At 59.8% G+C, this 12284-nt stretch overlaps 1 protein-coding gene across 5 annotated transcripts in view; it reads left to right on the forward strand.

The window, feature by feature from the left end:
* Window positions 1–12284, forward strand: part of ADCYAP1R1 (ADCYAP receptor type I) — an 86151-nt gene that overhangs the window by 44676 nt on the left and 29191 nt on the right. For all 5 annotated transcript variants that reach the window (XR_012485065.1, XM_074284570.1, XM_074284569.1 and 2 more), the window contains exons 6-12: window positions 1407–1516; window positions 1784–1881; window positions 2461–2593; window positions 2711–2864; window positions 3870–3930; window positions 4449–4518; window positions 10188–10279. Coding sequence is in view for 4 of the 5 variants with exons in the window: in XM_074284570.1 (XP_074140671.1) it covers window positions 1407–1516; window positions 1784–1881; window positions 2461–2593; window positions 2711–2864; window positions 3870–3930; window positions 4449–4518; window positions 10188–10279 (718 nt within the window). In the remaining variant the exon portion in view is untranslated. The remainder of the gene's footprint in view (window positions 1–1406; window positions 1517–1783; window positions 1882–2460; window positions 2594–2710; window positions 2865–3869; window positions 3931–4448; window positions 4519–10187; window positions 10280–12284) is intronic.

Below are 12284 nucleotides of genomic sequence, written 5' to 3' on the forward strand. Positions count from 1 at the left end.
AGCATCACGAGCTCCAAAAGGGGCTTTCTCCTCCACCAAACTCCCGGCTCTCTGGCGGGCAATACTGCCCTCTTCCCCGGGCTCCCATGTCCTTCTGGGCTCCACCCTCTCCCCACTGAGTCTGGGGAACTGGGCACATAAACACCGACACGAGCTTCCTAGGGCAGAGCTCTGGCCGCAGCACTCCCTCCCCCACAATCCTCTCCTGCTCCCTCTTGCCCCGGCGGATGAAGTGCGAGCTTCTCAGCCTGGCATTTAGGACTAACCGATTTTTTCTAGACTTCATGAGCCCTCCCCCTCACACATTCTGCGTGCAGCCAAACCGGTTTTCTTGCTGTTCCCCAAGTTTCCCATCCCCGGGCCGCCTCTGGGGTCTGGAAGGCTCCTGCCCCTCCCCCTCTCCTAAAGCCGGTCTCCCGTGGGGTCCCAAAGAGGCGCCATCTTCCTCAGGAAGCCCTCTAACCGTTGGTCCATCCTGCCCGCTCTGGGCCACAGTCTCCTTTACGTGGCTGGGCCTTCCTTGCCCTGGGACTCCAGAGTCCGGGCTGGCTGAGGGGGATTGGGAAGCGCCCTCGAGGGAAGGGGAAGAGCTGCCCGGTCTCTAGGCCTGGGAGCGGGATCACGGCCAGCCGGGAAGGGAGCCTTGGGAAGGAGGCCGGGCTGCTTCTCCCCCAGACCTTTCCTCCCCCTCCCCTGGCCTCCCGTTCCCAGGGGCTGAAGCCTGAGAGTCCCCGGTCAAAAGAGGAGCTGACTCCCGAGGGCCCCTGGGGAAGGAGCTTCTCCTGAGTCCCAAGAGCCTCCTGTCGGCTGCCAGAAACTGGGCGTGATGTTTAAAGCTCCGGTCTCCCAGGCCCGGGGACTTGCAGCCCCAGAATTCCCAGGATCTCGGAGGTGGAAGGGGTTCAAGGAGCCTGAGCCGAGCGCTGGGAACGGGCGGCGTGCCTGTGCTCGGAGTCCCATCACCCCGAGCCTCTGCCCCCCAGGAGGAACGGCCCCAGTGGCCGCTCCTGGCGGAAGGAGACCCGGACACCGCTGGCCGGCCAGGGCCCCACCCGGCACGCCGGGCTCCGGACCATCTGGGATTGTCCATTTTAAAGCCAAAAGCTTTGTCCCCTGGGGACAAAGAGCTCGGCCGGAGCCCAGGGCAGGTCCTAGGGAACCACGGGGCTCCCAAGGGGGGGGGGGCTTCCTTAACCAGGCACGCCAGGCCCCAGAGAAAATGCAAAGGCCAGGGCCCCTCTGGCTCCAGGAAGGGATAGGGGCCTTTCCCTCTGGTCCCCAGAGCCCCCCGCCAGGTACCCGGTAAGGTGAGCGGCAGGGTTCTGGCGGGGCCCAAGAGAAGGAAACGGAGGCAGAGGAGGGTCCCCCGGCCGCCGTCATCCTGGTTCTCCTCTGCCTGCCTTCAGACACGGGGGTCGTGAGCAGGAACTGCACCGAGGACGGCTGGTCCGAGCCCTTCCCCCACTATTTCGATGCCTGTGGATACGATGACTACCTGGAGGGGGGTGGGAACCAGGTGAGTGGAGATGCACAGGCCCAGGGCGCTTCTCTCTCCCTCTCAGCCACAGAGTGGGCGGAGCCTTTCCCACCAGGGAGCCCCTAGCCCCCATTCCCAGAGTGCTGGCCCACAAGGGCTTTGGGGTGGGAGGCTGGCAGAGGGCGGGCACCCCTCCCCCCCCACCCCGGGCACGGCCCCTCCCCCTCCCCAGAAGGGAGCCCCAGGAGGGAAGGCCAGCGGGCGGACAGACTGGGCCGCCGGCTGAGCCTGTGCGTGTGTGGCCAGGATTACTACTACCTGTCGGTGAAGGCGCTCTACACGGTGGGCTACAGCACCTCCCTGGTCTCCCTCACCACAGCCATGGTCATCTTGTGCCGCTTCCGGTGAGTGCCCCCTCCCAGCGTCCCCCCCCTCGCCCTGTCTCCCCGCCCACGAGCCGGCTCTGCCCCCCCCCCCCAGTGTCCCCGTTTTCCAGATGAGGAAGCAGAGGCTCGGACCTGTCCGGGCCGGGAGCAGAAGCCGGGCCGGGAGCAGAAGCCGGGCCGGGCAGGCTTCGGCGGGCACTGCGCCTCCCAGCATGGGCCAGGGCCGGGCCGGGCCCTAGGGAGGCCAGCGCCGGACGCCCCCGGGGCCGACAGCGAGCAGCTCCTCCCCCAGACCCTGCTCTAGCCCCGCTCGGACCCCCTCCCCCGGCCCCAAGGGCGAGGGGAGGGGAGCGGGCCCTCCCCGGGGCAGGGGGCTCGGCCGGGCCTCTGGGGTCTCCAGGGAGGGGCGCCGTGACAGGCCGCGGGTCTTGCGGGGACACGGGGTGGATGAGGGCCAGGGGACGGCGGCGGAGGGAGCATCAGGGGGCGGGGCCTCCTCCCCACGGTCACTGGGCTGCAGGGGCGAGGCGGGGCGGGAGGAGGCGGGGCGGAGCGAAGAGGCCGCCCCGTGCCAGCCCCCGGCCCCTCCCGCCCCAGGAAGCTGCACTGCACCCGCAACTTCATCCACATGAACCTCTTCGTGTCCTTCATCCTGCGGGCCATCTCCGTCTTCATCAAGGACTGGATCCTGTACGCGGAGCAGGACAACAACCACTGCTTCACCTCCACCGTGAGTGGGGGCGGGGGCGGGGGCGGGGGTCCTCCCCTCCCGGAGCGGGCAGCCCCGCCCCCTTCTGCCCGCCCCCAGCCCAGCCTCAGTTTCCCCGTCTGCCCCCGCCTCCCGCAGGTGGAGTGCAAAGCCGTGATGGTCTTCTTCCATTACTGCGTCATGTCCAACTACTTCTGGCTCTTCATCGAGGGCCTCTACCTCTTCACCCTGCTGGTGGAGACCTTCTTCCCCGAGCGCAGATACTTCTACTGGTACAGCATCATCGGCTGGGGTAGGTGGGGGCGGGGAGGAGGGAGGGCCCGCGAGGGAGGAGGAAGGGCCCGCGAGGGAGGAGGGAGGGCCCGCGAGGGAGGAGGGGGGCCCGCGAGGGGGGAGGGCCCTCGAGGGAGGAGGGAGGGCCCTCGAGGGAGGAGGGAGGGCCCTCGAGGGAGGAGGGAGGGCCCTCGAGGGAGGAGGGAGGGCCCGCGGGGGAGGAGGGAGGGCCCTCGAGGGAGGAGGGAGGGCCCTCGAGGGAGGAGGGAGGGCCCTCGAGGGAGGAGGGGGGCCCGCGAGGGAGGAGGGGGGCCCGCGAGGGAGGAGGGGGGCCCGCGAGGGAGGAGGAAGGGCCCGCGAGGGAGGAGGGAGGGCCCGCGAGGGAGGAGGGGGGCCCGCGAGGGGGGAGGGCCCTCGAGGGAGGAGGGAGGGCCCTCGAGGGAGGAGGGAGGGCCCTCGAGGGAGGAGGGAGGGCCCTCGAGGGAGGAGGGAGGGCCCTCGAGGGAGGAGGGGGGCCCGCGGGGAGGAGGGGGGGCCCGCGGGGGAGGAGGGGGGCCCGCGGGGGAGGAGGGAGGGCCCGCGAGGGAGGAGGGAGGGCCCTCGAGGGAGGAGGGAGGGCCCTCGAGGGAGGAGGGAGGGCCCTCGAGGGAGGAGGGAGGGCCCGAGAGGGAGGAGGGGGGGCCCGCGGGGGAGGAGGGGGGGGCCCGCGAGGGAGGAGGGGGGCCCGCGAGGGAGGAGGGCCCGCGAGGGAGGAGGGCCCGCGAGGAGGGAGGGCCCCGCGAGGGAGGAGGGAGGGCCCGCGAGGGAGGAGGGAGGGCCCGCGAGGGAGGAGGGAGGGCCCGCGAGGGAGGAGGGGGGCCCGCGAGGGAGGAGGGAGGGCCCGCGAGGGAGGAGGGGGGCCGCGAGGGAGGAGGGGGGGTGCCCGCGAGGGAGGAGGGAGGGGCCTGAGAGGGAGGAGGGGCCGCGGGGAGGGCCACAGCTCCTGGAGCTCTGAGGCCCCGCTCTCTCCTCGGCCCTTCCCCAGGGACCCCCACCATCTGCGTGACTGTCTGGGCCGTGCTGAGGATCCACTTTGACGACAGCGGGTAGGTGTGGCCCGGCCCTCCCGCAGGAGCGCCCCGCTGCCCAGCCCCCCTCACTAGCCCCACTTCTGAGCCGGGGCAGGAGGCGCCAGGGGGGCAGCTGATCTCTGGGAAACAGCTGGGCCCCCGCAGGCCGGCCCGGGGGTCCCGTGGGCTTACCCATGAACCCGAGGTGCAGACGCCCGAGAGCCCCAGGGAGTCCTCCTGGGGGTGGGGAGTGACCGGGGCCTGGGGGGAGAAGGGGGCAGGGGGCAGGCCCGGAGGGGGCGGCCGAGACTCCCCCCAGCCTTCCGGGTTTCGGATGAGCCCCCGTTCGTCCTCTCTCACCTGAGCCCCCATTTCTTCTTTGAAGCTATTGCAGAGAAGCAGCCCAGCCCCTGGGGTGGGGAGGGCTGCGCAAGGGCCCGAGGACAGAGCCCCCCCCCAGGGACGCACCTTCCTCCCGGCTCCCCCAACTGCTGCAGTTAGACTTGGCTCCCCTGAACTACTGAACTCAGGCTCTGTCTCTGTCCCCTCTCTAGCTGCTGGGACATGAATGACAACACAGCCCTGTGGTGGGTCATCAAAGGCCCCGTGGTGGGCTCCATAATGGTGAGTGATGGGGAGGAGAAGGGGGGGACTGGGGAATAGGGAGGGGCAGGTCCAGGGCTTGGCTCCAAACAGGTCCCAGGAGGAGAGCCTGCTGCATTAGCTTACACACAAACACACACACTCACACATACACACACACTCACACACACACAAACTCACACACACTCATACACACACTCTCACACACACTCTCACACACTCACACACTCACACACACTCACACACTCACACATTCACACATTCACACACACTCACACACACACAAACTCACACACACTCATACACACACTCTCACACACACTCTCACACACTCACACACACTCACACACTCACACATTCACACATTCACACACACTCACACACACACAAACTCACACACACTCATACACACACTCTCACACATACACTCACACATTCACACACACACAGACACACTCTCACTCTTACACACACACTCACACACTCACACACACACTCACACACTCACACACTCACACATTCACACACTCACACACACTCACACACAAACACACACACACCCTCACTTACACACTCACACACACTCATACACACACACTCACACATTCACACACACACAGACACACTCTCACACAGACACACACACTCACACACTCACACACAAACTCACATACACACACACTCACACACACACACTCACACAGACACACTCTCACACTCACACATACACTCACACATTCACACACACACTCACACACACACACTCTCACACACACTCTCACACACTCACACTCTCACACACACTCACACTCTCACACACTCACACACACACTCACATACACTCACACATTCACACACACACAGACACACTCTCACTCTTACACACACACTCACACACTCACACACACACTCACACACTCACACACTCACACATTCACACACTCACACACACTCACACACTCACTCACACACAAACACACACACACCCTCACTTACACACTCACACACACTCATACACACACACTCACACATTCACACACACACAGACACACTCTCACACAGACACACACACTCACACACTCACACACAAACTCACATACACACACACTCACACACACACACTCACACAGACACACTCTCACACTCACACATACACTCACACATTCACACACACACTCACACACACACACTCTCACACACACTCTCACACACTCACACTCTCACACACACTCACACTCTCACACACTCACACACACACTCACATACACTCACACATTCACACACACACAGACACACTCTCACTCTTACACACACACTCACACACTCACACACAAACTCACATACACACACACTCACACACACACACTCACACAGACACACTCTCACACTCACACATACACTCACACATTCACACACACACTCACACACACACACACTCTCACACACACTCTCACACACTCACACACACACTCTCACACACTCACACACACTCTCACACACACTCACACTCTCACACACACACTCACATACACTCACACTCTCACACACACAGACACACTCTCACTCTTACACACACACTCACACACTCACACACAAACTCACATACACACACACACACACACACTCACACAGACACACTCTCACACTCACACATTCACACACACACTCACACACACTCACACACACTCTCACACTCTCACACACTCTCACACACTCACACTCTCACACACTCACACTCTCACACACTCTCACACACTCTCACACACTCTCACTCTCACACACTCACACACACTCTCACACACACTCACACTCTCACACACTCACACACACTCACACACTCTCACACACAAACTCACATACACACACACTCACACACACACACTCACACAGACACACTCTCACACTCACACATTCACACACACACTCACACACACTCACACACACTCTCACACTCACACACTCACACACACTCACACACACTCTCACACACACTCACACTCTCACACACTCACACACACACTCACATACACTCACACTCTCACACACACAGACACACTCTCACTCTTACACACACACTCACACACTCTCACACACAAACTCACATACACACACACTCACACAGACACACTCTCACACTCACACATTCACACACACTCACACACACTCTCACACTCTCACACTCTCACACACTCACACTCTCACACACTCACACACACACTCTCACACACTCACACTCTCACACACTCACACACACACTCTCACACACTCTCACACACACTCACATACACTCACACATTCACACACACACTCACACACACACACACTCTCACACACACTCTCACACACTCACACACACACTCTCACACACTCTCACACACTCACACTCTCACACACTCACACACACTCTCACACACACTCACACTCTCACACACTCACACACACACTCACATACACTCACACTCTCACACACACAGACACACTCTCACTCTTACACACACACTCACACACTCTCACACACACAGACACACTCTCACACTCACACATTCACACACACACTCACACACACTCACACACACTCTCACACTCTCACACTCTCACACACTCACACTCTCACACACTCACACACACACTCTCACACACTCTCACACACTCACACTCTCACACACTCACACACACACTCTCACACACTCACACACTCTCACACACACTCTCACACACACTCACACTCACACACACTCACACTCACACACTCACACACACACTCACACACACTCTCACTCTCACACATACACTCACACACATTTACACACACACTCTCACTCACACACACACATACACTCACACACACTCACACACACAGACACACTCTCACTCTTACACACACACTCACACTTTCATGGCTCACATGCAACGACAGCTTCCTGTCTCACCTGTGGCTGTTCCCACAAGGACTAAGCTCTCTCGGTTGGGAGGAGCCGTCATCCTGTGTCTGGCCACGCACTGAGGACACACAATCCCCTCCACTGGGCACTGGCGAAGTTCTGGCCACGGGCCACTGGGATAAGGGCTAGAGATCCCCAGGGAAAAGGAGTTCAAGTTCAAAAGGGACACAGAGAAGAAAATAATGAGTGACCTCTCATTTGCTCATCACAACAATCTGGGAGATGGGTACTCATATTGTGCCCATTTTACAGTTGAGGACACTGAGGCAGCAAAGGTCAAGTTTGCCCAGAGTGACTGCTAGTAAGTGTCTGAGGCTGGCGAGTCCTCCCTGGGATCGAGTCCTGATGGCCCCTACTGAGTAATCTCCAGGAGGGGCCTTTTGTAGGAAAGGACGGGGCCTTGGAGGGAGGGGTGGGGATTCCAATGGGCAGAGAGGGGGAGGGAGGGCACCCCCACAGTCAGGGGGGGGCTGCCCTCAGCCGGTCTTGGGTGTGAAGACAGAACTCGCCTGCACCAAACAAGAGTGAACGATTGGCGCAGGCTTCCGCGCTCTCTGCCATGGCTGAAGGTCTGTGTGCTTGGGTCAGGATTGCACCTATCAGGAACTGGATCAAGGTCAAATGAAAGATTCAGTGATTGAGGAAATGAGCGAGGAGGGAGGGATACGTGTGTAAATGCACGCTCGGACGAATAAAGGAATCAGTGAGTGAATGAGCAGGTGAACAAGTGATGGAGTGAATCCTTAGTGAATGAGTGAATGAACAAGTGAATAAATGGCTGAATCAATGAATGGATATGTGAGGGAGCAAATAAATGAGTGAATATGTGGATGCATGAATGTGAATTAACGAACATGTGAATAAAGGAATGACTGAGTGAATGAATGAGTGAGTGAGTGAGTGAATGAATGAGTGAGTAAATGAGTGAGTGAGTAAATGAGTGAATGAATGAGTGAGTGAGTGAATGAATGAGTGAGTGAGTGAATGAGTGGGTGAATGAGTGAGTGAGTGAATGAGTGAGTGAGTGAGTGAGTGAATGAGTGGGTGAATGAGTGAATGAGTGAGTGAGTGAGTGAGTGAATGAGTGAGTGAGTGAGTGAATGAGTGAGTGAATGAATGAGTGAGTGAGTGAATGAATGAGTGAGTGAGTGAATGAGTGGGTGAATGAGTGAATGAGTGAGTGAGTGAGTGAGTGAATGAGTGAGTGAGTGAGTGACAGTGAGTGAGTGAATGAGTGAGTGAGTGAGTGACAGTGAGTGAGCGAATGAGTGAGTGAATGAATGAGTGAGTGAATGAATGAGTGAATGAGTGAGTGAATGAGTGACAGTGAGTGAGTGAATGAGTGAGTTAGTGAATGAGCGAGTGAATGAGTGAGTGAATGAGTGAGTGACAGTGAGTGAGTGAATGAGTGAGTGAGTGAATGAGTGAGTGAATGACTGAATGAGTGAATGAGTAAGTGAATGAGTGAGTGAATGAGTGAGTGAATGAGTGAGTGAATGAGTGAGTGAATGAGTGAATGAATGAGTGAGTGGGTGAATGAGTGAATGAGTGAATGAGTGAGTGAGTGAGTGAATGGGTGAATGAGTGAGTGAATGAGTGAGTGAGTGAATGAATGAGTGAGTGAATTAGTGAATGAGTGAGTGAGTGAATGAGTGAATGAGTGAGCACGTGAGTGACAGAGTAAGCGAGCGAGGGAGCAGGGAGCTGGCAGTGCTGGGCCACGGTGGCCGGGCTCTTGCCGGAGCTGGGCAGCACTTGGACAGGGTAGGTGGGTGGCCGGCCCAGGGAGGGCACAGCAGGGGCGGCAGCAGGTTCCTGAGCCCCCCTCCTCTCTGCTTTCCCCTTCACTGGCCCAGAGATGGGGCTCAGGGGGATTCCGAGGACAGGCGGGGGAGCAGGAGCAGGAGCCTGGTGGCCCCAGAGCTTCCCTCCTAGTGGGCAGATATGACTGGTGCCCCCTTGAGTGAGGGCAAAGGAACTGCAGGGGGTGGAGCCGGGCCTAGGTTCCCCCCACTCTTGCTTCTTGAAAGGGGAGCGCCCTCTGCTCTTACCAGCCCTGCTCACCAACCAATAAATGTTAACTAAAGAATACATTTTAAATTAGGGGGGGGAAAAGAAAGATTCACCAAGGCAGGGTCTGGTGGGCTCCTGGACGCGCAGCAGGGCAGGGCTGGGCCGGGGCACCTCTCCATGGCCGCTGTGGGCACCCGCCCTGCCCCCCCCTCTGAAATCCGATTCTGGCCATCCTGCTGCTTGAGAGGGAGGGCCCGCCCCCAGCCCGTGATGTCTCAGGCCCAGACCGCCACCGGCCCGACGGGCGCTCCGGCCTGGTTCTCGCCCGAGCGTGGCGCGGGTGCACAGCGGGGGCTCCCCAAGGGTCCTCCGCCCACTCCGGCTCCCCAAACATCTCCTCAGTGTGACAACTCGCATTTCTACTGAGATGATCAGCTCCATCCGGGCATTTTTAATGGATTCCCTGAGCTTGCCCGGCCCAAGTCCCGGCTATTTGACGCCGAGGTCAGGGCTAAGTTGGGACTCCAGCAGCAGCCGTGGGCGAGGGACAGCGGAGATGGGGGAGGGGCACGCGGGGCGCTGGGCCACACTGGGGGATGGGGGGAGGAAAAAGTCCCGGAGCGCAAGAGGACATGGGGAAGGGCCCGAGGCTCGAGGAGGCTGGGCAGCCCCGAGGAGAGGCCCGAGGAGAGGCCCGCGGCCTCCGCCATCCCGGGCTCCGCTCTCTCTCCGCAGATCAACTTTGTCCTGTTCATCGGCATCATCGTGATCCTGGTGCAGAAGCTCCAGTCCCCGGACATCGGAGGCAACGAGTCCAGCATCTACCTGTGAGTCCCCGCCCCGCTGGGCGCAGGGGGGAGGGGCGGGAGGAGCCGGTGGGTGGGGAGGCTCGGCTTCATCTGGGGGGAGCGCCCCGCCCCCGCCTCGGGAAAGCTGCTCAGGAGGGGCTGCCCCGGGGCTTCTGGACGCGCCCTGGCAGCAGCCGCCCGGAGCACACCGAGCTCTCTGTGCCCCCCCTCCCACATACACTCACACTCACATTCACATTCACACACACACTGACACACACTCACAATCACACACACACTGACACACACTCACACTCACACACACACTGACACACACAATCACACACACACTGACACACACTCACAATCACACACACACTGACACACACTCACAATCACACACACACTGACACACACTCACACTCACACACACACTGACACACACTCACACTCACACACACACTGACACACACTCACAATCACACACACACTGACACACACTCACAATCACACACACACTGACACACACTCACAATCACACACACACTGACACACACTCACAATCACACACACACTGACACACACTCACAATCACACACACACTGACACACACTCACACTCACACACACACTGACACACACAATCACACACACACTGACACACACTCACAATCACACACACACTGACACACTCACAATCACACACACACTGACACACACACACTCACACACACTGACACACAATCACACTGACACAATCACACTCACTCACACACACTGACACACACTCACATTCACACACACTGACACACAATCACACTCACTCACACACACTGACACACACTCACATTCACACACACTGACACACAATCACACTCACACACAAACTCCTTGTCTTTCTCCAAACTTGCCCCCCCTCTGGCCAGCCCCATCACCCATGCTGCCTCAGAAATCAGAACTCCTCCCTTCAAACCCTGCCTCCAGCTCCTTCCTTGGGCAGCCCCGCCTCCCCCAGAAGACCGCCCAGCTGGAGCCTGCAGCACCTCTCCTGCCCCCAGGGCCTCAGGAGGCTCCAGTTCACCTCAGGCTCTGCCCCTCCCTCCCCAGCCCCTCTTCCAGCCACATCAAGGCCTCTGTGTAGAAGCTGGGTGAAGGCTGGCCTGCAGCTCCCCAGGGGAGCCCCTGAGATAGAGCTCCCCTCCTGCCTGTTAGTCTCGGCCTTCCTCGGATGGAGCACGGAGCCAGGACAGGAAGGGGCTCCAGAGGCCATCGAAGTTGTCCCCATTCTACAGATGAGGGGAATTGAGACTCCAGCAGTCAGACGGACTGTCTCAGGTCACATAGGTCAGAAAAGGCAGAGCAGGGGCAGAGGGAAGGGGGCCTCCAGCTGCCAGGCCCCCTCCTGTTTGTCAGACCCAGCGTAAGACTTTCGTTGACTCCCATTAACGCTGCGTCTGTCTGTCCGTCCTGTGGAGAGTCTGTCGTCTCTTGCCCTCAGCTTTGGGGTACCGGGTGGCACTCCTCCGTTTGTCCCCATGGCTGATGACCAGCCCCGGGAGCACACCTCAAGGGCCCCCTGGAGTGGGGCCCGGCCTCTGTGAGGAGGGTCCTGAGGTCCTTGTGGCCCAGGCCTTCCTCACTGCTTGGGGTGGCCCGTGTTCTCTCCATGAGGAGATTGCCCTTCCCCTGCTCTGTCCTCCCTGGTGCAGCCGGCCTGAGGGAGGCTCACTGAGTGAGGACCCCTCCAGGGTGGCCTGAGCAGTTCTTGGGCCTCCCCAAGTCGGACCTCTCCCTTCTCCTTGACCCTCCCCAGACCTCCCAATCACGCTGTGACTGGGCCTTCATCTCTCCTGGCTGGGAATCGCGGGCCGGCAGAACTTCCAGCCCAGGGAGCAGAGGGGCCGTGGGCCGGCTCCCGGGTCTTGGGGAGACTCAATAAGTAACCTGCCGCTCACCCTGGGTAGAAACACGCAGCTCTGGCCAGCCATCGGCCGGGAACTTCAGACTTTTTCTGTCCCGCTCTTTGCTCCCAGGACGGGCAGCGG

Source organism: Sminthopsis crassicaudata, chromosome 1 (assembly GCF_048593235.1).
Source record: "Sminthopsis crassicaudata isolate SCR6 chromosome 1, ASM4859323v1, whole genome shotgun sequence".
Classification (NCBI taxonomy): Eukaryota; Metazoa; Chordata; class Mammalia; order Dasyuromorphia; family Dasyuridae; genus Sminthopsis; species Sminthopsis crassicaudata.